The sequence below is a fragment of the Manis javanica genome, chromosome 15, assembly GCF_040802235.1.
Source record: "Manis javanica isolate MJ-LG chromosome 15, MJ_LKY, whole genome shotgun sequence".
Lineage (NCBI taxonomy): Eukaryota > Metazoa > Chordata > Mammalia > Pholidota > Manidae > Manis > Manis javanica.
The window spans coordinates 40,224,366-40,248,703 of record NC_133170.1 but is presented as its reverse complement, the minus strand read 5'-3'; the positions used below and the strand labels follow the sequence as shown (position 1 = coordinate 40,248,703).

At 46.2% G+C, this 24,338-nt stretch overlaps 1 protein-coding gene across 4 annotated transcripts in view; it reads left to right on the top strand.

Moving 5' to 3' along the window:
• RFTN1 (raftlin, lipid raft linker 1) overlaps positions 1-24,338 on the top strand; it is a 215,004-nt gene that overhangs the window by 9,237 nt on the left and 181,429 nt on the right. For all 4 annotated transcript variants that reach the window (XM_036996293.2, XM_036996292.2, XM_036996291.2 and 1 more), the window contains exon 2: positions 5,177-5,329. In XM_036996293.2, coding sequence (XP_036852188.2) covers positions 5,185-5,329 — 145 coding nt within the window. In that variant the 5' untranslated portion in view covers positions 5,177-5,184. The remainder of the gene's footprint in view (positions 1-5,176; positions 5,330-24,338) is intronic.

Here is a 24,338-nt window from a genome sequence, read left to right as displayed (position 1 = left end):
GGGTCCTCGTGGAGACTGGCCACAATACCCTCCCTTGTTTGCAACTGGGAAAATAATGCACACAATGGAAAAAGCTTGAGAAATACAGAAAACCATAAAGAGAATATCACTTATAATCTCATGACCCAAAGGAAATTTCTCTGAACATAGTGGTCTGTGTTGTCAGTTAAAAAAAGAATGTGGATTTTTATATATAAAATACACACATAGACACTATTTAAAAAGTGGCACCATACAATAATACTAGTGGCATACAGATTATACTTGGCATCGAACCAAGAACACTTTCAACATGAATTTTAGTTATCCTTGGGTTTCTGTCTTAAACTATGTTTGTAGGCTATCAAGATTTGACACCATCTGGATAGTTGTTGACTGAATTTCCAAGTTTTCAGTTACAAATCCGGGTTGAGAGAGATGTCCTTATCTATCATGTACAAACTTCTCAATTTGGATTATGAGTTATTGCTTTGGTGAGTGAGTGATGTAATAAACATGCTTGAGTCTCTGAGTATGGGCTTTGAGTGTAGAAATAAAAGTAAGTTTACCAGCTGATCCAGCATCATTGCATATAATCACCCCATCTCTGGCTGCTTGTCACGAACTGTTGGCAATTATTAAAATTAGGTTTACAGTCTGCCTGAGATTAGTGGCAAGTGTGGTAAATGAGGGCTCACTATTAATGAAACTAATTTGTATTTGAAAATATAACTATAGATGCATGCATGCTAGTTGATAGTAAAAAAATAAGCCTTTAACTGAGGTTTTTGTAAACCCTGGCCAAAAAATCATCTTTCAAGCAAGTGATCCTTTTTAAAGTGGTTTTCCAGTATTTTATGAGCATCTTGAGGACCATTTCAGAAACAAATTAGAGATATTTTAAAATACAAATTTAAATGTTTCAACATTCAGAATGACACATGACATTGTGCCCCACTGCTGATCAGTTTTTCCTGGAACTAAGTCTGTGGTGATGGGCTCTGTGTTTCATATAGCTGCGATATTCTATGAATGCCCTGCATCCTGCTCAGGCTTCTAGAACAGCCAGCCCTGCTGCTCCGTGTGTATCTGCTTACTGTCTTTCTCTCCCTTCATTTCTGATCTCTTTGAGAGCAGGGCCTGCCTGCTCTTCCATTTTTCCATTTCCTGATCAAGGGCCTGACTCCAAATAGACCTTAGTAAATGTGTGACGTATGTCTGCATGCCCTGGAACCTAAGCTTCCTCACTCATGGAGCTGACAGCCCCCCCTTGAAGCTGCCCCACCAAAGGCATTCCCCATTCTAGTTCTAATTCAGGAAGAAGGGAGTTTCCAGAAGGTCACCTGGTCATGTGCAATGTCAGTCATGTTCTTCTTGCATAAGGGTCTCAGAAGCTCCTGGGGACCACCTCATTTTCCTCCCAAGGCAGCATCTAGTTCCTAATCACTTTTAGCCAACTTCTGCTTGAGAAATACACTGTATTTTGGCTCTTTACCTGACTTTTCAGCACAGGGACAGGGAAGGACCTTCTCTTTCTCCTTTACCTTTGAAAACCTCTTGGAAGGTTTCTCTTGGTACCTTGATGCTGGAGAGACCCATACACATGATATGGGACATCGTCTGGGAAGACGAAGACAGAAACAAAAGACAGATACCTCCTGTACAGCTATCAGATAATCAAAGGTGATCCTACGGTCAAGTCAGACATAAAATGAGTGACTTGGTGTCAGGGCAGGTAACGGTAGGGATTCGGAGGGGCAGGGCTGGGGTTTGGGTGAGCCAGCCATAAAGTACTGGAAGAATCTCATCCCACACAGGTGACTTATAGCCTGCCTCTCCCGAGGGCAGCGTCTGGCCACCCTGAGTGAGTAAAGGAGGTGTTATTCATTAACAGAACTCTGTACTTAGCATACAGTGCCACTCTTAGCTGTTACCCTAGAGAAGGGAAACGATGTCCTCATAGAAACCTCTCTGTGGATGTTTATGGCCACTTCATTCATAATTGACCCAAACTAAAAACAACACTCTTCAAAGGGTGAATGGCTGAAACAAGGCCCATAAGTGCAGACAACCTCTACTGATGCTCGAGTGAGGAGGCAGCCAGCCGTGGTCATTTTGAATGACCACAAAGTACAAGTTACCTATTATGCAAAGAACCATCCCAAAACTCAGAGGCTTAGAACAGCAGCAGTAGTGCGTTTGGCTCAGGAGTCTGCAGTTTGGGCAGGGCCTGGTGGAAACACGTGTCTCTGCCCCACGTGGCATCAGTGTCTTGACTGCGGCAGGGGCTCACAGGCGACTTTCGGCTGGCAAGTTGGCATCAGCTGCTGGTGCCTCTCCACGTAGGCCTCTCTTCACGGCCGCTTGGGCTTCCTTAGGGCCTAGTGACTGCGTTCAAGAGCAGGCGTCCCGAGAGTCTGGAAGTGAGTGTACCTGGTTTCTTAAAGCCTAGGCCTGGAAACCGGCATTGTGGCATTCTGCCACGGTCTTTTGGTCAGGCAGTCATAGAGCCCAGATTCAGGGGAGGTGACATAGACCCCACCGCTCGATGGCACAAGTGGCAATAGTTTTGGAGCCACATTTTAAAACCATCACATTTACTGTTTATCTCCTGGCCACGCCAGATCCTCTGCCTGCATCTGGCAGAGCTGTTCCCACCACTTTTCCCTCCGCCTCCTGCCTCGTTCTGCCCTCAAAGGCCCATCCCCACCCCCTTCCCCAAGCTTCTGAGGGTTTTAAGGGAGAAACATTTGGGAGAAACACATAGTAAACAGTAAAATTTACAAAATGCTGTAATGATGTAAGGCACTGTTATATCTTATTTTTCCTCTTTTCTGTAAGCTATATTTTTCTGACTTTTTGAGCGTAATAGTGATGGTAATAGATATTTCTGGAGAGATACATGTCTTTACTATTTTGGCAGGGGTGGGGGAGGTCGGTGTAAGAATGCAGGATGGAACTGAAAGGAACACAGGTGTGCCAGTAATGAATAAGGTAGGGCTCTCAACACCAAAGAATAAGGAACAAATTCACACTAAAGTTTTGTTGGCTAAGAGCTACTTTGCATGTCTCCCTTTCCAGAGAGAGCTGTGCTTTAAAAGCAGTTGCTTAAGTAAGGTTGCACACTCCAAAGAAATGAATCTATAAAGTTTGAGACCTCAAGGATTCACTGATACTACAGTTTTGCTGCTGGCTGGTATTGTCTATCTTTACTGTGTCTAATCATATAGAAGATTTGCCCAGAGTCTCATCAAATCCTGTGAGACAGGCACAGTGCCCTTTGGGGTAAATGTAGTTAGAGACCTCAGGTTTGGGATAGTCTGATTGAAACTCAAAGTTGTGAATTGGGGCAATTTTTCTAATGCTTCTTGGCACACCATTCCTACCTGCATCACTTTTTTTGTGAATCTTTCTTCTCATCCTGATAATTCCCTCCTCTTTTTCTGCTGTCAGGGCACCTGTCCTTTACAGAAGAAATTAAATCATACTAAAGTATTAGTGGCTACCAGGAGCTTACTTTGTTGCCCTTCCCATGGAGATATTTGTGGTTTCAAAGGAGATTGTGGTTTCTAAGGTAGAGAGTTTCTGGCTTCAAAGGAATGAAATTATCTTGTAGTATAACAAGAATGGGAAGACTTTTGAGGAAGAGGTTTCTTTTTGAGGTCTCCAAACACTCAGCCTTTCATAGGGAGTTAGGCATGTGAGTGACATGGTGAGGCTCTGGTTGTTTCCAGTCCTGTTCTGGTGCCAAGGTGCTCATTTGGCCAGGTTGCCTGTTCTGTACACGGGAGCTTCCCCATCCACTTCTCTCCCACTCTGCGCCAGTGGATGCCACACAACTTGCTTTTTAGCAGTTAAATATTCAACCTCTGTACATATCCGCTATTCTGTCTGCAGAACTACAGAGTATTTTACAAGTAATCAGTTCATGCCAATTGCACATAAATCATGTCTGCTCTGGCCTTTTGGACACTAATGTTCCCTTATTAAGGCATAAAGTAAGCCTTCCTGTTCTCATCCATCCTTCCAGATTTTTTTAATTACAGAAAAGTACAGCCTAGATCTCGTACAACACCCTCTTCCACTCCCCTCACCCCCTGCCACACTCATTGCTGTTTTGAGGTTCATTTTGTTTTTCTGGAGCTCGCCTTAGGAAGCTGGATGCCTTGTGAATGGATTAAGCAAAAGGAAATTCTTATCTCTAAAAGGAAGCAGTCACCACGTTTGTGTTTGTGATATTCTTGGCCAGTTAATATTTTTGTGAAATACGGTCTGATGGCAGGACCAGTACTCGGGGAGGGGGTGGGTATTGGTCAGTCCCAGGGCACAAAAGGAAAATTTTTTCAGCCAAAGGTCTGGGTGGCAGATAACAAGTCATTTCATGAATCTTCACTGTTTTTAATCCCCCAAGAGACTGGAAGCTCAGCCCACCCTATATGCATATTATTTTAACATTTTTTCATTTTCTTTTCAAATTGTAGCCACAGATCTTCACTCTAATATACATGGATTTCTGCTTCCAATTTGTCTGGCCCTGCTATTAGTATTCAGCCAGTTTTCATTTTGGTCTAAAATGACTCTGAAAGAGCATGGAAGCATACTATTATTTCTTGTGGTCTGGTCTAAAAAAGAATAAAAGGGGGACTTTTAGACAAGGCCCATAAGAATACCAGCATCTACTTTTAGAGATGTTTTATGAATATAAATTCCTGTCTAAATAATTACCGTGGAGCTTAGAAAGGACTTCGGAAATTATAACAACTTATTATTCTCTCTTAGCAACCACAGTGAGCGAAGGTGACACGGCTGTCTTTTTTTTTTTGTTAGATGGGCTGACATCATAATGCACCATATTGCTTTTTAGATCACATTTTTTAATCATCTGTATAGATTACCATGGAACTGAGGTACTCTGCGATATTATTTTCCTCAGATAGGGGAAAAAGAGCTCTGCTTCTGGTGTCATTTCTGAATCACGGGATGGCTGGTAATGGTTTCTTAACAGAAGAAGGCAGCCTGGGTGCTGAGCACAGTTCCACCGGTGTTCAGGTTGTGTGTTAAATCACACTCTGGTATAGGGGCTGAGGTCCTTTAGGGGTTCTTCAGGGAGACTGGGGGTCTTTCAGACTACGCTGTTTAAAAAGAACATCTCAGGAAAAAAAAAATCACCCCCTCCATTTTCTTCTTCTGCTCGCAGCTGCCAAAATGGGTTGCGGATTGAACAAGTTGGAGAAACATGAGGACAAACGGCCTGGAAATATCTATTCAACTTTGAAGAGGCCTCAGGTGGAAACCAAGATAGATGTGTCCTATGAATACCGCTTCCTGGAGTTCACGACCCTGGGCGCCAGTGAGTACAGGCTCCCGGGGTGCCTGCCCAGGGTGGGGGCTGTGGGGGACAGGAAGGATAGACCTGCCAGAAAGGGGCTGCTTACAGAAAACCACAGTTTTATGTGAAACCTTTCACTTTTTAAAAGATAGGAACTAATTTAAATGATAACAGATTAAAACCATGTGTGAGCCACATAGTGCACTTGGCCATGCTGCATTCTGGCCTGCAGGCCCACTAGTTTGCACTCTGTTTCACAGCAAGCCACGTGGGAAAGGGAAATTTGCCTTAGTCCTCACACTGACCTGCCCAGCCAACCAGATGCCCCCACCGGTTGTCTATATCTTTCCGGGGTGCTCCTTTGTCTGGACTTGGCTTTGCCTCCCCCAGCTGCAGGGAGTCTGGGTCACCTAGCACCGCCAGCGTCCCCGTGGCCCTGGAGCAACAGCCAGTGATGGTCAGTGCCCTCATCCCGGAGCATCTGCTGAGCAATCGGTGCCCTGCTGGGTGGCGCTGGGCAAGTCGTGTAGCCTGCTCTGGGTTCCTGGTGCTTCTTGCTAGTGGAAAGAAGACTCATATACTCAAAAAATCTTTAGCAGGCCCTAACTGTAAGCTGGAAAACATGTAAAATATGTTTTTAGGAGAGGGAGAAAGAATTCCTCCTTTTGAGGGGTCCCTGGAAGTTGTGAGCAAAACCCAAGTGTTGACTCACTATGGCCTCTGGACACTTACTCCCTGGGCTTCTGGGTAGTTTGCAGTTTCTGCTGTGAGCCAAGAGAATTAGTGGGGAAGCCCTGCTGTCTGTGGGTCTGAGTCGTGGCTCTGCTGCCGAGCAGCCGGGAAGTCCCTGGGCCTGCAGCGTCCTCATCTGTCAGACCAGCACGAGTGCCCATCTCAGGGCAGCTGTGAGGCCTGGAAGGGGCAGGAAGTGGGAAGCTGTCCGCACAACGGCGGGCACACAGTAGGGCTGCTAGTGTTACTGCCGCTCTGGCTCCCCCTCTACCGTCCCTGTGGCCACCACCTCTGTGCTGATGTCCACCTGCTTCTCGAGCCCTGAGGGAGATGGGCAGCTCGACTTTCTGTGCACCTGTCCAGGTCCCCACACCTGAACCAGCATCTTCCTCATACAGCTGCTTCCTGCTGGTGCCCGTGTTGAATAATGTCCCCACCATCCTCTCCAACAGCCAGACCTGTCCCCTTAGTCATCTGTGACCAGATCTTCTCTGTGCCCACAATTTCCATTCTGTCACCCAAGCCTATTAAAACTACCTCTGAACATGCTTTATAATCTGCTAATACAAAGTGAACTACTCTGAACACAAAATTATTGGGAGCGTTTGGTTGTCCATTACTTGTTCAGTGAATATTTGAATGCCTGCCACGTTCTAGGCATTGTAGAATGATCAAGGAAGGAAGCAAAGCAAGTATAGGAAAAAGAAGAAAATACACCAAGATGTGAAATACTGATTGGCATGGTGCTGAGCTTTCGGGGAATTCTTTCTCCCTTTTGTTATTTTTTGCACTGTGGTTATATTACTTCCATTATCAGGAAGAGTAACCTGCACAGATGTGCACCCCTCTTCCCTCTGCCCCGAGTGTCATCTGAGTGTCTGCTCTCCATGTCTGCTCGCCTGCTGCGGGGGGCACCAGCCACCATGTCCACACTGCACTTGGTTTCCTTGAATTACCTTTTGCTTTTGGATTATAAAATGAACATACATGCATTATAAAAAGCTAGGAGAATACTAGGAAAATCCCAGCTGGCGTCCCGCTTCCTCCCTTGTACCCCTGCAGATCATGCCCCTTCCATCCAGAGCCCTCCCCCGAGGCACACCAGCTTCTCTTGGCCTCATTCTCCTGCTGTCCCCCTTGAGGTCTGCCACGTGATCCTGCTGTTTCTCAAACCCTTCAAGCCTCCTCAGGCCTTTGCACTGTCTGTTCCCTCACCCTGTAAGTTCTCCCAGATATGTCCTTGTCTCAAACGTTTCAGTCTTAACCCCCTTCTCTGTAAAACCTTCTCTGACCCCTTGTTTAAAATTTCTACCTGCACCCTGAATTTCCGTGCCTTTGCCCTCTTGATTTTATCCACAACCCTTCCAACCATCGAACATGCTACATGGTTAGTTGGCTTGTTGTTATGTTTCCTTGTTTGTTGTCTGCCTTCCTTCATTAGAAGATAGAGCCCCTTCCAAGTGAAGGATCACATCCAGTCATCCTCTGCTGTACCCGTAGGGCCTAGAACAGTGCCTCGCACATAGTAGAGAATCAGTAAATATTTGTTGAATGATTACTCAATGTATATTTTTTCATCCTGCTTTTTTTGCAGCTTAACACTGTATAGGGAGGCATGCATCCTGTTATCCCATATGTTCCAAAAATATGATTTAATGGCTATATAGGATTTAATCACTCAGCATACCATAATTTATTTAGCAGTCCCCTTTTATTGGACATGTAAGTTATTTTGGGCTTTGGGCTATTATAAATAATGTTGTGATAAGCAATGCTGGACATAAATCTTTGTTGAGTTTCTGATTATTTCCTCAGTAATTACTGAGTTGAAAGATATGAATGTCAGGACTTGATAAATTGCCAAATTGCCTTCTAGATAGGCCCTGTTTGTATAAAACACAAATCTGATCATGTAAAACCCTTGGCTGGTGCCCTGGATTAATGCAGTGTGAGTTCCAGCTGGCATTCAGGGCTTTCCTCAGCCTGTCCTTGTCCTTTGTGGGCCCCGCCCTGCCTGTCCCCTGGAGGACTGTGTGCCTCGGCCCTTGGCCTTGCCTGTCGCCCAGCACCCTCCCTCCCCAGCTTCCCCGCTCAGCACAGGCCACCCCTTCAGTGCAGGCCTGCCCCCCACCCCACACCGCCTGCCAGAGTCCTGCCCACCTGAAATTGTTCCATCTTGACATCCTTCCCATCAGAGTTACTCCTTCCTCCACGCCTGTTTGTCAATGCTATCCTTTTATTTCATCATGTAATAATAAATCCTTTTATTTCATCATTTATTAAACTTATTTGTGTTTCCTGGAGGGCAAAGACCAAGCCTTGCTCCCCTTTCTGTTCAGCTCTCATTCACACTTTCTGGCTGAGAATAGTGTGTCCTAAATAGTTGAGGTCTAGCATAAAATGTTACCTATGCTGACTTGTTGCCCTGGCGGCCTCTCAGGTTCTTTTCCAGAAGTTCTAATGGTATCATGCGTTTTTTGCTCCAGAGAGGAGCCAACATTAATCAAGACCCTACTATGTACCAAGTGCTGTGATGGAGTATCATATTTCTGATCTCATATTTGCCCTTTTTCAACTTTGTTGAAGTCTCATTTAAGCCTATGAAACTGCACGTATTTAACATACAAACTGAAGAAACCATGACCCCATCAAGATGCAGAACATTTCCATCACCCCAGAAGGTTCTTCCTGCTTCTTTGTAATCCCTCCTTTTCCGAGCCTATGTCCTCAGACAACAGTGTACTGCTTTCTGTCACTTTTTCTGACACTGATTTTATCTTCTAAAATTTTCTATAACGAGTCATATGATACATACTCTTTACAGTCTGACTTTTTCCACCCAGCTTACTTATTTTGAGGTTCATTTATGCTGTTGGTGTGTCAGTAGTTCATTCTTATTTTATTGCTGAGTGGTGTTCTGGTGTATAGATGTCCCACAGTTTGTTTTTCCATTCACCTGCTGATGGATATTTGGGTCATTTCCATTTGGGGCTATTAAAGCTCAGCTGCTGTGCACCTTCATCTTTGTGTGGCTTCTTATGTCACTTTATCCTCAGTTTAACCCAGAAAGGTGTATGGTTACACATATCCCCTTTTTGCAGACGAGGTAGCAGATATTCAAAAAGGTTAAGTAACTTTTCTAAAGATGCGGTGCTACGAAGACAATGGGGCAGAGTTTGAGCCTAGATCTTTTAGGAATCAAAGCTCTGGTACCTCATAAACTGCAGGGTATTAGGCAAATAGGCATTGACACCAACTAGAATGTGCATATCAAAAAATGCACGTTATCGTGTAGAGGGCTTAAGAAAATTCCTCTTCTGTATGGCATTGGCCATAGCAGATTTCTAAGTGGCAGGTGATACACATATTTTTCATAGAGGAGACATTTATCTGACTCTGACAAATTGCAGGTTAGGAGAGGAGTGTAGGCCCACTTCCACCTGATAGCTGAGGCAGAAAGTGACGTGCATTTTTTAAAAATTCAAGATCAGAGAGAACACCGTTGTTTGCCCCTTGCTTCAAGCTCAGCGCTTTTGTGGATGATACTGGAACATGCAGCCTCGCTTACAGGTGTGGCAGAGGTGAAAAGCAGCAGGACTCTGACAGTGAAGCACATAAAATGCCAAAAACTTCAGTTCTGGGTGATTTGATTGGGTCTTCAATTTTCAATTAACTCTGGTCACCGAGGGATGAACCTGCCCTTTGATGGGTATCATCGCAGATGGAGGCCCATAAAGCATTGCAATTTCTGCAAAATGGTGCCTTGTTATCCTTTTATGTGTGTGTTTGCCAGCTTCTCTGTGCCAGGCTCCTCTAATGCTGCCGGAAAGCTCCCTGTGAGAACTGAGTGTTCCATACCTGTCTGGTGCTGGGGACAGTTGGCACTGTGCGCTGCCTGCAGAACGAGGCCAGTGCCCGGGGCTTGATCGTTGCTTGAACTGTTTAGCCCTTCATTGTCCAGTTCAGGAGCCCCTGGCCACACGGCTATTTAAATGTAATAGTCAACTAAAATTCAATAAAACAAAAAATCCAGCTCCTCTGTCCCACTAGCTGCACTTTAAGTGCTGACAGCCACCTGTGCAAGGGGTCCCACCATGGGCGGCCCAGACAGAGCAGGTTCATCATTGCGGATCTGCTGCTGGTGGGCCCCAGAGCTTCCTCCAGGGGAGGGTAACTTGGCGTCGGACGGGAATCTCTGTATCTTTCAGATTGATGTAGCACGTTTATTATGAGAATTTGCCCTGGAGTTCACTAGGGACCCTGGGACGACAATAAATTATTCCACAAGCATTAACTGAATGTTGATCTCAGGCCAGCTCTTGTCCTGAAGACACATGAGTGAACCAGATAGGAGGTGTTCCCAGGTGTCTTAGCTTGGTTACCATAATGAAATACTCAAGACCGAGTGGCTTAGACCACAGTTATTTTCTCACAGTTCTGGAGGCTGCAAGTCCAAGATCCGGGCCAGCATGGTTGGGGTGGTGAGAGCACCCTTCTGGCGTGTAGATGGCTGCCTGCTCGCTGTGTCCTTATGTGCCTGAGAGACAGAGGGTGAGCTCTCTCCTGTCTCTTCTTGTAAGGACATTAATCCTGTCAGAGTAGAGCCCCACCCTTATGACCTCATTCAACTTTAATTATCTCCCTACTTCAGATAGTCACATTGGGGTTGGGGCTTTGACATGTGAATTTTGAATTTGGTCCATAGCACTGGCCTGGTGCCCTAGTTTTGACTGGTTCAAAATCTCTTACGATGAAGCAGGTGAGTGTAGTGCTCGAGGCCAGATTGATGGTGACAGGACCAGATGGGGTAGCCCCCTCACCCCTTCTTGGAAAGAAGTGGATGTCAAGGAAGGCTTGAGACCTGTGGTTGGATTTGGAGTTAGCCAGGCAGAAGAATGAGGGTAGAAGGACATTATCTTTTTGGACACAAGGGCCAGTCTCTGGGAGAAACCAGAACCTGGAAATGACGTTGCACATTTGGAAAACTGGAGGCAGTTCTTCTTGGTTGGAGTGTGGCTTTGGGGACAGGCAAGTGAGGGCCAGGTGACGGAGGTCTTAGGTCTTGGACTGAGGGGCGTACGCTCTCTCAAGGGCACTGAAGATTTTTAGGTGGGGAGAGGGTGGGTTGCTTGATCAAATTCACCTCCTGGGAAGCCTGCTTGCATTTAGAATGAGGGATGGAAGGGGTGAAACCGCTGGAGAGGAGGCCCCTCAGAAGCCATTCAGTCAGCAGGCAGGGGTGAAGGCAGCCTCTGCTGAGGGAGGAACAGTGGGGACGAGAGAGGTTGGGAGGTGTCCCAGGGACTGAGTGGCAGGTGAGGGAGAGCAAGAAGAAGGGAAGGAGGGTAGCTATGCCCCTGCAGGCCTGGCTTGAGGCCACACGGCAAGACACTGTGATGCGGCTCTAACGTGTTTCCCAGTGACGCACTCGTGACCATCAAGGAGCCCCAGGAGCTGGAGGGAAGGTGTTAGTTGTTTCTCCTTTTCTTTTTTCAGATGAGAAATTGTCTTGATGGGTAGTAAGGAGTAAGTGTGACCAGAATCTAGTGTTTTAACCCCTCTTCACGTGCCTTTTTCTACTGCCAGTGAAAGAGAGCTCAGTGCCAGCCCACCAAATGGTCTCAGTATTTGTTCAAACACCTGCGCTGAAGTATAACTTAGGTACAGTAACATTACACGCATTTTCAGTGGAGGGTTTGGTGAATTTAGATAAATGTAAATACCTACAAACAACCAGCACACTCAAGATGGAGACATTTTCCATCAATGCCAGAAAATTCCCTTATGCCTCCTCCCAGCCACTGCCCCAGATACCTGCTGATCTGCTTTCTGTTACTGTAGATTTTCTTATTTTGAAGTATATCAGGAAAGCAGTCGTACAATCTGTACTCTTTTGTGTCTGACCTCTTCAATTCCGCATTAACTTTCGCTATTCATCCATGCTGTTGAATGTGTTAGGAGCTCATTCCCTTTTGTTCCTGAGTAATATTCCATTGCTCAGATGTGCCACAACCTATTTAATCTTTCTGCTGTTGAACATTTGGGCTGTTTCCAGTTTGGGGCTGTTACCAAAAAAGCTGCTGTGAACGTTTGTGAACAAGTCTTGTGGATATGGGTTTTCATTTCTCTTGGAGTGAAATTGCTGGGTAGTTTGATCTATGTCATGTTTACCTTTATAAGAAACTCCTGTTTTTCAAAGTACTTTTTTACATTTCCAACAACAGTGCATGAGAGTTAGTGGCTTCATTTTTTACATGTTTCACCTAGAGCTACTATTTATTTAGAACCTAGTGTTGTATTAATCAATTTTAAACAGACTAACAACAGTCTTATGAGGTGGGTGGAGGTACCTTCATGGTATAGAAGAGTAATTGAGATCTTTGGAGAGGTTATAAAAGTAACTTGCCCTAGGTCACCAAGCTACTGGGTGTTTACAGTGCATCGAGGCATCTTACTGAACAGTCGTGCCTCACTTCCGGCTGTTTGGGCTCCTGAGCCTCCTGCACGCTGTCTGGGCTCCCGAACCTCCCGCACGCTGTCTGGGCTCCCGAACCTCCCGCACGCAGTCTGGGCTCCCGAACCTCCCGTACGCTGTCTGGGCTCCCGAACCTCCCGCACACAGTCTGGGTTCCCGAACCTCCCGCACACTGTCTGGGTTCGAACCTCCCACACGCAGTCTGGGCTCCTGAACCTCCCGCACGCAGCCTGGGCTCCCGAACCTCCTGCACGCTGTCTGGGCTCCCGAACCTCCCGCACACAGTCTGGGTTCCCGAACCTCCCGCACACTGTCTGGGTTCGAACCTCCCACACGCAGTCTGGGCTCCCGAATCTCCCGCACTCTGTCTGGGTTCCCAAATCTGAATCTCCCGCACACAATCTGGGTTCCTGAATCTCCCACACACTGGTTGGGTTTGAACTGCACTAAGGGGCTTCAACATGGAAAAGTTGTCAAGTAACTCCTGCCCCCATGCCATGTCTTCTTCAAGCTGGTCTTCTGTTTCTCCTCTTAAATTCTTGCTTGTAAAACATTCTCATGACACACATTACAATTTCTAAAATCAGTTCAGATTGCTACATTTTTAAAATTCCAATCTCTATGGTTTTCCTGTCCAGGAGGTCTTGAAAAGCTGACCTTTGGGATTTTTTTTTCGACATTGTGCTGACCATGCTCATACTTGGATATTTTGGCTGCCAGCATTTTAGCCTTAAGCTCTGTATATAAATTTGGGGTGGTCATGGTAATAACACAGGATGACACTCATTATTCAAAACATGCATATTGTGCAATGGATCATTTAAGGGTGAGTTTTTGTTAGCTTCCAGTCGGGGTAACCTTGGCCCTAAACACAATGACAGAAGCAGCCGATAATCTATCTGTTTAAGTTATCTTTTTAATCTCTTCACAACTGGGAAAAAGACTAATCTAAAAAGGTGGATCACAGTTTACACTAAAGACTAAAAATTACCAGATTAAAGTGTTTCGGGCGAGAGCTTGAGTGCCTAATGGCTACTTATAAATCCTGGCACTTTTAGCCTTTCTGATTTCATGGGTCATGAAGGGAGGTGATCAGCAAATTTGAAGATACCTTCCAAAATAATGTCATCCTCAGAGAAAGACTACAAGCTTTTAGACTAATCCTTTCCTTAAAACAGTGGTTCTCCAACTTGAGGGTGAATCAGAATCACATGAAGAGTTCTTTAAAACTGAGAATTCCAGGCCCCAGCCTGGGATTCATTAGGTCCGGGGCCAGGACCTAGAATCTGCATGTGCAGCAAGTCACCAGGTAATGCAGATCAAGTGGAGTGCAGATTTCTTTCATCTGAGTGGACTTGGCAGGAAAAAATGATCCTGGTGTGATTTTTCACATATAAAGTAAATTCAGTACATTCCTACCTGCATATTATGACCAACTTCTAATTTGTTTCCTGAAGTAGCTTGTAACATATTTGGAAGGACAAGCCATAGTCCTAAAATAAAAATGGCACCAGTTGACACACTGATTCTCAAACCTGACTTAAAAAGTCCCTCTGCCCAGGCTACAGCCCCGACCAATTAGGTCAGCCTGGGGGACGGGACCCAGGCATCGGTACCTCCTGAAACGTCAGGTGATGCCGTGTGCAGCTGTGGTGGAGAAAGAGTGAGTGGGCATTTGTGACCTGCCAGGTGTTGTTATAAGCGTGGGTACCACCCACTCAGGTGAGTCTCCTCGGCTGAGATTTTGTTTCCGTTGAGCCCTCAGGGCTGTTAGAACCTCCTGCTGGTTGCCTCAAGTCCCTGAAGCTTTGTTTCCCCAAGTGATGAGTGAATGTGTGACATGCTGTAGGTTGGGAAACTACACATCAGCAGCTGTTCTCAGATGTTAGCGAGATCAGAATCACTAGGTGGGTTTGTTAGACCACGGATGGCTGAGCACCTGGCCGTAGAACTTGTCACTCTGCAGGTCTGGGGTGGGGCCCAGAGGTTTGTGTTTCTGGCAAGTTCCCAGGAGCTGCCTACGTGCTACTCTGGGGATCACATTGAAATCCCTTGGGCTAGACCCGCAGCAGTGAGTCCCCCTCATGGCTAAAAACATCCTCCTGACCTGAGTTCTCAGCACTTCAGTTGTATCTGAGACCCTGCTGTCCCCAGTGGACACCCCACCTTCCCAGGGCACCCTAAAACCTTGGGGGTTGTCCATCAGAAAAGGGAATGCTCCTCTAGCTGGCTCGTCTTGTGTCCTTACCACCTCTCCCAACACTTGTCCTAGGAACCTGCTTGAGTTCCTGAAGTGGAGCCACATGCCTCTCTCTGCCCAAGAGCCCAGCCCCTGATGGGGACTGGCCACCATGGAGGGGCCAGTAGAGGACATGGGAGGGAAGGATGGGTCTGGGGCTGAGTGGCGGTGTGGATGGAAATGAGAGTTTGCAAGGAGGTTGCCGGGCTTGGCTCAAGGGGGGTGAGAAGTGGGCTTGGGGGCAGTTTTTTGCTGGCTGGCAGGTTTGTAGCCAAGGCTCTGGGGTCTTCAGACAGCCCCTTCTTGGCTGAGGGCCTTGGCTAGTGATTGTCTACCTTCCCACTCGTCCAGGCAGGAGGGCACAGCCCGGCCGGGGTGGGGCAGTCTGTAGTGTGGCCCTTCCAGAACACACAGGGCATGTCGGGGACCCAGCTACCTTCCTAACATCTTGTAGACTTTTCAGTTGCATCGCTCATCCCACTTAGCTCTAACTGCTCCCTGCAGAAGCAGGTCTGCAGTCTCTGGTCGGCCTCAGCAGCCATGTGGTCAGCCCCCTCTTTGGCCCTCTGCCTTAATCAGGTCTCTGCCACCCTGTTCTCTGCATTGCTGCTTTGCCGCCTTGCCTGTCTGACAGGGCCCTGCGGGAGTGACCCGGAGTGGACAGCTTAGAGCAAGTATTGATGGACTGAGCTTGAGTCTCTGGCGTGTCAGGGGGTTGGCTGGGGTGACATCTGGCTGCTGGTGCCTGTAGATGTGGGTCCCCCTGTAGGGGGCAGCCCAATGTGGGGAAGGAAGAGGAGAGTGGGGGTGGGTTGTTTCATTAGAGGAGGATTCTTGGCTAAGTGGGTTTCATCACGGGGTTCCTTCAGATGGAGCCTCAAGTGCCCTTGAGTGTTTGTTTTGCCATCCTTAATGAGTATTTATTACCTCTCTCTAAATATGATTCCTATGGCTTTAGAACATAACACATTCATCTATAGCATTTGCAGCTCTTCAGCAGAACTGAACATAAAGTCAGTGATGTGGACAGCATTCTTTTCAGGTAAAACCAACCAAGCAATCTGCCTTGACCCAAAGGGCAGGAGCTGTGAGGAGGGAGGTGGGTGGAGAAGGAAGGCCCATAGCAGCCCTTGGTGTCAAGCATAAGGCCGGAGGGCCCCAGTCTGAGTTGGGGCGGGGGGTGTCTGTTTACCCCCACCAGATCTTAAGCTTGTCTGAGGGTGAGTTCTCATCGGCAGAAAGGCTGTTCTGCCCCTGTGCCCTCCCTCGCTTGCTGAGGATCCCCACAGGTGACGAGGTGTGACGGGAGCAGTGGGCTGGGATGACGATGACCATGGTACTGGCAACAGTAACGACAGTAATAGCAGCTAATGTGCCATGCTCCGTGCTTAGTGTAAATTCACTCTCACAGGACCCTGATTTTACAGTTGAGGAAACCAGGCTCAGAGAGGTTACCCAGCATGCCCACAGTCACACAGCAGATGTGTGATGGGGCTAGACCTGGAGCTCAGACCTTCCTTCTTCAAATCCCTTGGTCTTAACCAAGGTTGGGCACACAGCAGGTCTCTCTGGTGCAGCTTTGAGGTGTGGTAGGCTCTGGTCTGCCACTTGAAGACCGCTGTGAAGGCCCTCCATTGGATGGAGCCTTGTCCTAGGAAGAACTTACCCATATGTTCTGGTGAATCATAGGGAGTGGGAATGAAAATAGCAGCTGAGTCTGGGTTGCTGAAAAGCTTCATACACTTTAGCTTAAGTCATCCTACAACTCCATACATAAGTTTTTGGCCCTGTTGTGTAGAGGGGTTGCTCAGGCACAGGGTGGGCCTGACTTGGAGGGCCACAGTTGAACTTCAGTCTTCTGACTCTGTGCAGCCTGGGCCTCTTGCTGCTCAGGGTCGAGGGACTGAGCCACGTTAAGATCAAGATGCCCTCTGCCTGTTGGGAGCCACTTTTCTTGTTTGCCAAGATCACCAAGGTTGGTTAATACCCCACTGGAGTATAGGGTTAGCCTCCATTTGATCCTGGTTTTAAAATAGAGCTGTGCGGCCTCTAGCTCAGATTTAGAAGGTCATGTCTGACCATGGATACGTGTGGATGGCTGCCACTTGGCCTGGCTTTGTCAGTGTGCCAAGCTTGGGGCTTATCCTGTGCTGAGTATAGACCCATCCTTTGCTGAAAATAGTATCTATAGTCTGGTCAGGAAGCATTCTTCTTTCCTAGAAAATCTCTCCTTGCTCCTCTAGGTAATATTGACTTCTGTGAAACCACCTGTTCCTTCCAATATAATTTGCAGACTCTTAAGACTAAATAGTTTCTCCAGACCCACTTTTGGCATTTGTTTCCTTCACTTTTCATTAATAAATGTGCAGCAGAGTTTTCGTGGTGAATATGTATGTATATTTATTTAATTTTTGTTTGGGCAACAGCAATTGTGGGGAGCTGTGAATTTACTTAATCTCCTACCCATGCTCATTTTTGTTTCAGTTTCTGTAATTGCTAAGAGTTGGTTGCTTTTTTTGTTTTTAAGACTCGTGAAAGGAAGTCAGTGGCATGAGTTATGAGTTGAGGTTCTGGTTGGGAGGTGTGTTAAAAACAGACCCTGTTTTTTATACCGAAGATGCAAAGAATTGGTAAGGAAGTCGGTTCCTATAAAACATGCCTTGCTGCAGATGAATGTGCTTTTCCAGGGTTTGCGGGGATCTGCAGTGATGTATGTGATAGTATGTATGACACGGCTCTAAGCTTTTCTAAGCAAAGGTAACTATATACATCTTCTGTATTGTTGCTGCTTTTGATAATACACCCAAGTCCGCTGTTATTATTAATGTTATTGTTAAATATTCACTAATGGAGGTGGTAAGATTAGATTTAAGAGGAAGGAAGACATTCTTTGCATTCCTTTCTTAATGTAACAATTCTTCTTGCTCTTTTCCCAGCTACTCAAGACCAGGAAACAATACTCAGTCTTGTGTGGAAATACACTCAGTGTGTGTGTGTGTGTGTGTGTTAGCATGCACGCATGCACACAAGCAGTAAATTTCACCGACTTAATACACTCAGGGTGTATGTGTGTGTGTGTGTGTGTATTAGCACGCACGCATGCACACAAGCAGTAAATTTCACCGACTTAATGCTGACTTCAGTAAAATGAAATTCCTTGGTGATGACTGTTACCTGCAAAACCAAATTATTTTTCTTCAGGGATTCATAAAAGTAGCGCTATGGGTACTGGTAATAATTTTTATTTAAATTGGTTAAAATGGAATAGAAAATGAATTAAATGAATTAAATGTTCTGTGTATCCTATTTATTGTTAGTAGCAATATTGTGTCAAATAATTTTTATAGAGAGGCTTTATCTAGTATTTTAAGAAGATTTCACTGATGCTTCATAAGAAAGAGGCCTGGTGAATTTTATCTGTGAACTATTTTTAAAAGCAGTTCTGGTGTGAAAAGGTAGATGATTCTGCCTTCAGGTAGCATGCCACTGTCATTAAGCCTAGAAAGTCATTTCCTCCATTCTGTGTTTCAGAGATGCCTTATACTCTTCTTTGTTTATAGGTCAGATCTTCTGATAAATAAAATTACATACGTAATGGGTACCTGCTACCCTTACTAGCAGCTGAAATTTTCTCCCATTCTGTTGCATAAACATGCTTTTCAGTTGCATACATAGTATTTACTAGGAAGAGGATACATTAGTTTGACAGCCTTACTGGGACCTCTTGGAAGAGGGAGGGGGCTATTTGTTAGACATCCCAGGTGTAGATTCTGAGGTGCTTAGTAAACATGAACACGGCATGGCACAGTGTGGAATGAATGCTGCTTTGGCTGCGAGATTGAGAATATGTTCCTAAGGAGGCTGACTGCTTGATGGAGTGGTCTTTGCTTAATGCGGAGTGCCATCTTGTCTGACAAGGTTATTCAATAAAATTAATTCACTGGGTATTTACTAATTAGCTGCTCTTTCTCAGGCTCCAGGCTGGGCAAGCAGAGGTGAACAAGGTGGTGAGGCCTCTCAGTGTAGGAACCAGCACCTAATACATGCCGCCCAATTTCACATCATGAACATCCCAGCCCAGCATCTGTTTTCGCACATCTGGAAACCAGTCCCAAGTGGGCACAGCCTTCACAGTGTCTGTGTGTTACTTTGGAAAAGCATGTGCCTGGCCTTACCATGATTTATCTCTAACCTGGCAGGCCCTACGTGGCTGGAGATTCGCCTACTGTTTGGCGGGCTCAGGAAAGCCCTGGAAATCCCAGAGCAGGTCTGATCTCCAGGCCCACCAAACCGTAGCTTGGAAGACCTCTGGGTTAGTGCTTCCATCAGACCAGCTTCCTGGGGTGAAGGACCTGTCTGGGCTGCTCATGCCCACAGGGCGAGGTCCTGGGGACTTAACAGATGCCCCCAGGACGCCCTGGACATTGCTCCCATGCTCTCAGTCTGGCCACAGCTTTCTTGGTGAGGAGTGGTCTGTTTGGCTCCGGGGAGATGAAGCTTGAGAAAGGCAAGTTCCCACTGTGTCTTCTAGCAGCCTGGGATGAAAACAGCCCGGAACATGACCAGGAATGGGGAGAAGCATTGAGAACTTTCTGGTTTGCCTGGCTTTGTCCCCCAAACTGGTGGTCCAACCACTCCTTTTCTTATCACTTGCCAATCTGGAATCTGTAAATTAAAACAAAAACTTACTCTTATTTCCACTCAGTGGTTTCTTAGTGCAAATTTCATATAAATGGAAGCTCGCAGTAAGAAACCAAAATGATTAATATCCAATAAATCTCATCCATCCTCCTAATTTCCTTTCCTTTCTTTGTTATAAAGTGAGAAGCGAGAGGTGGCTTGAGGTGGGTGGTGGGGGTCAAGGCCCCAGAGAGGTGGACTAGCCAAGGTGTGGTTCTCCAGCCTGGGAGGCACGTTGGAGTCCTGGACAGGACTTGGGTTTGGCAGCCAAGTTAATTGAGGTTAAAAACAACTTTAAACCAAACTTTTCTGCTTATTAGTTGTGTGACGCTGAGCGGCCTGGTAGACTCCCTCCAAGGTGGCCCCCAGCAGCTCCTGACTCCTGGTGTTCACACCCATGTGTCGTCTGCTTCCCCTGAATGTGGGAGGACCTAGTGACTTGCTTCCAGTGAATAGGGGTCAGCAAAAGTGATGGGCTGTCACTTCTAAGACTGGGTTGCAAGAAGACTGTGGCTTCCATCATGGACTCCCTCTTGCTCACTCTTTCTGAGGGAGGCCAGATGCCGTGAAACGCCCGATGGAGAGACCCACGCAAAGGAACCTGGGGAGGCCTCCTGCTCACAGCCAGTGAGGACCTGTGCCCTTATCCAGCAGCCCTGGGGGACCCTAGTCCTGTCGCATCCGTGCGCATGAACTTGGAAGTAGGCTGCCCCAGCAGAGCCTTGATGTCCTTTGGCCCTGATGGATGCCCGATACCACTTCATGACAAGCCTTTAGCTGGAGGCATCAGCTAAGCTCACCTAGATTCCTGCCTCACAGGAACTTTGAAGTAATAAATGTTTGTTATATTAAGGTGCCAAATTTTGGAGTAATTTGTTACATATCATTAGGTAACTAATACAGGCAGTTTATGTTAAAAGTCTTGCTCCTCCATGAAAGGCAGCATTGTGGAATAGTTGAGAGCAGAGACCCTCAAGCCAGACTTAAAATTCTGGCTGTGCCACTTATTTTAGCTGTGTGATCTTGTGGAAGTCACTTTACCTCTCTGTGCCTTCGTTTCCTCATTTATAAATGGAAAATGTTGTTTTTGGCTTCTAGCCTCTATATTTGAGGAAGACTAGCTTAAAGGAAATAGGAATGGGTTTTACTTGACAAAATCCACAGTTTCTGCCACAGTGAGTAGAAAGAAGGGGCCACATTGGTAGCTTTTGTGACTCTTAAACCTCTTAAATCAGGTGGCTCTGATTTGGCTGAGGGCAGTTTTCCAGAGGAAGGGGCAGCTGACACATGGCACCTAGGGGAAGGGTACATGCATCCCTTAAAGGCCATCAGCAAGAGTGATCCTTACAGTGGCCTGCCAGTCTGGAAGCAAATGATCACTGTCCTTTCTCCCTGTTCATCCTTTCTTTAGTGCCAAGAGCCATGTTCATGGCAGCTGCTTAATTTCATGCCATAGGCCTTGTTGAGCGGAGCACATTTCTTCTCAAGACTAAATTGTGTGTTTAAGAAAAGCCTTCTGCTTTGACCGCAGTTACTCATCAGCCTAGATGTGGACTGCTAAGCCTGGTCTCCAGCTGTGAAAGTCAAGGTTTGTGACATTTAAACATAAGATGCAAATGCCTTGTGGTTACCCTTCCACAAGTCTTACCACTTAGATCAATAAATGACCCAGAAGGAGTTGGAAGAGATGGGCTTCCAGTGCCTGCTCTTGAATTTGGTAATTGTTCTTCACTAATGCCGGCATCTGGTCACCCCTGTCAGTAATAATGTGGTACAACCGTTCAGCTCTTCCCAAATGTCCCCAGGTCATTGTGGGCTGTTTATAGATACAGCTGGATTTTCTTTTCCTTTCTTTCTTTCTCTTTCTTAAACTAGAATCCTCTAATTCAGTTTTCTACTCTAAAAATAAGCATCAGTTTTTTTGTCTAGGGAAAGAAAAATATATATAAATGATACTCGCTCTCCTCAATATTTAAGTTTCTTGTGTCTTCTTGCTGTTTTCATTATGTCTGCTCTCCTGCAGGAAAATAAAACTGCATTTGATTGACATGTTCTCCTGCTGAGAACCCAAGATATATTACACCCTTTCTGTGTGTCCCTAGTTGTGATGAAATGGTGGAAAATCTCTGGCAACCTTAAATGAGATAGGCACTGGTGATTTATCCAGAATATAATAATTTACTCATTTTTTCCCCATTAAAGAAGCAACATAAGAGTTGAGGCAGTTGATGCCATTGGAACAGGAGGGAGCTTTTTTGAGACCCATTAATAATTTACCTTAATAGTGTAATAGTTGTCATTTTTGTGACCAATATTTTGTTTCAATCCCTGTTTTATGGATGAAAAGTAGGATCAATTAATATTGAGTGATGACAGCCTCCCTGCAGAGAGAAAATAGGAAATCTTGGTGTCGTCATCTGCCTTGTGACTAAGAAATAGCTTTTCTTAATTGTATGGAACAGAGAAACCCAGGGGGATGTAATTCATTTCTTTCCAGCTTGCAATGTAAATTGGAAATAAAGGAAAATAACCACACAACAGAGTGGGGACGTGCACTCAACCACCGAGCTATGCCTGACTGTAGGATCTGCCAGAGACAAGCAGACAGCTCTCCTGTGTGGGCAGCTCCTTCCCAGTGGCTGTGCTCAAGGTCCTGTTAGGTGACAAGCCAGGGTGCTCCTCCCCGGTGGTTTTACGAGCTCTGTGGAAGGCGCTGCTCCCAGACCTTCTTCCAGCCCACTTCCTCCCCTCATCCCATCTCTGCTTAAAACTACCTTCCCAAGCCTTCTCTTACCATCCCATGTAAAACAGCCCCTCACCTCATCCCTTTTACTTTCAACCTCCATTCCCTGCCTTACTTTATTCATGGAACTTGTCATTATATGAAATCATACTGTTTTACTGCTCTGTTGTTACTTATGGTGTCCCCATTCATCATATGAGCTCCACGAGGGTATCACTTTGCTTTGTTTACTCCTGAACCCTCAGAGCCTTAGTGTTCAGGGTGTTTGTTAAGTGACTGAATGATTAATCTAAAATCTTCATTATTCAGAATAACTTAAAAATCCATGGATGTGCATGCACACTAGCCTTCTTTAAAGTGTATTGAGTTCAGGCAGGTAACACAGTCTTAGTTGAACCTGCAAATGTGGTTTGGTGCAATTACTTTATGTATTTGTGCCAGTAGCCAGAAACCCCAGATGTAACCATCCATTGACATCGTCCCCAGACCATCTGTGATAAGTGCTCAGAGAAACCTGTATATTTTCACAACAGGGATCACAATTTCCTATTTTCTCAGTGTTTCCTCCCCTGCAGGCTTTAAGCACCTTGAGGACAGACGCTGTTTCTGTCTCATTAACTGCTCTGTCCTCGGCATCTATGGCTGAGATATGTGAGGCTGCTTTTGGGAGCATCAGACAATGCCGGAGGTGGGAACCAGCTCCCGCCACAGGAGGAGGTGCTGCCAACAGCAGAAGGAGGCCCCTCTCCCCTCTCCTGCCACGGGGTTGCCGCCTGGAGCTCATGGCAGAATCTGATAGGAAGTCAGCAGGCAGAGGAGCAGAGCAGTAGCTCACAACACAGTCTGGGTCTAGAGGTGGGGTACAGCGACCCGAGGGACAGCACCCAAATGACTAGCACAGCCCACCCCTTCACGTTCTAAGCCTTCATACAGCCTCTGCCCTTTTAATCTGACATAACAACAGAACAGCTATGATTTTGCCTAACAAGGTGTGACTGCTCTTCTCTTCATTCAGTGTTCTCTCTCCCTCACCAAAAAGAGGAAATATGAATTTTCTAGTTCAGTCTTCAGGACACAATATTAGATAGGGCTGGTGGAACCAGGAGAGGAATCAGCACTGCTCCGATACGGATGCCTTCACTGCAGGGACTTGACACTTGCCCTCAGCCAACAGCTCACCTGGCTGGAGCTCATTTCCTGGTGGCATGATCTAGAAATTTGCATCTTTAGTGGTGCACATGCTCTTTCTCTCTCTCTCTCTCTCTCTCTCTCTCTCTCTCTCTCTGTTGCTTTAGTTTCCCATTAATATTTAGTCTTGGACATGGAAGTACCAAGAGGTGCTCCAGAGATGCCCCCTGGGGCCCATTTTAGGGCAACAATCTAATTTCTCCTTGGAAATCAGGATCACTCACCCCATCAGTAGTCACCACCTTCTTAGCCATTTGTTTCTGTGGCATTTGTGATCTGGAATGGCCAGAGCAACCTCAGCTTCCAGATGACTGAGACCCCCGCTGTGCCATCGGTGGAGGCTCTCCCTTGGGTACCAAGACCTTCATACCAGCAGATCCAAAAGTTCTGTCATTAGGGTTAAGGGGAGCCATTCATATTTCCACTCCTTAACTGCGAGAACTGTGTATTCTGGCTGTAAAAAAATAGAATTGATTCAGCTTATATTCCTCATCCTGAATGAGTGAACGCTCAACTTGTCAGGATTTTGTCTCCCACTTGGTGCCATGGGAATGTTGGACTAATAAATGGTGCCTTTTCTTTTTTAACTACTACAGAATTTTGCAAACAGTGGTGGCTAAGGCTCTCTTGATTTTACCACTGCACTGCTTCATGAGTAAGTAGTTGAAAAATTACACAGGATGGAAGCCTGTTTCTTTCCTCACCTCTTCTTGGGTGCTTCATGATGCCCTTCAGATGCCCTGAGATGCCCAGTCCATTGTCTCCAGCATCACTCATTGCCATGGGGCTGGCTGGCTTCCCAGGGGTGTGCTGGCATCTTTCTCAGGGCCCCAGGATCGGCCTGTGTTTATCTTGGAGGGAGGAGAGCAAATAGCAGCATTAACTAATCAGCAGCTATTTACCTGCTCATCACTCTGCACGTTGGGGAATAGCTATGGGAGAGTGATTAAAAGCGTGGATTTTGGTGGGGCAC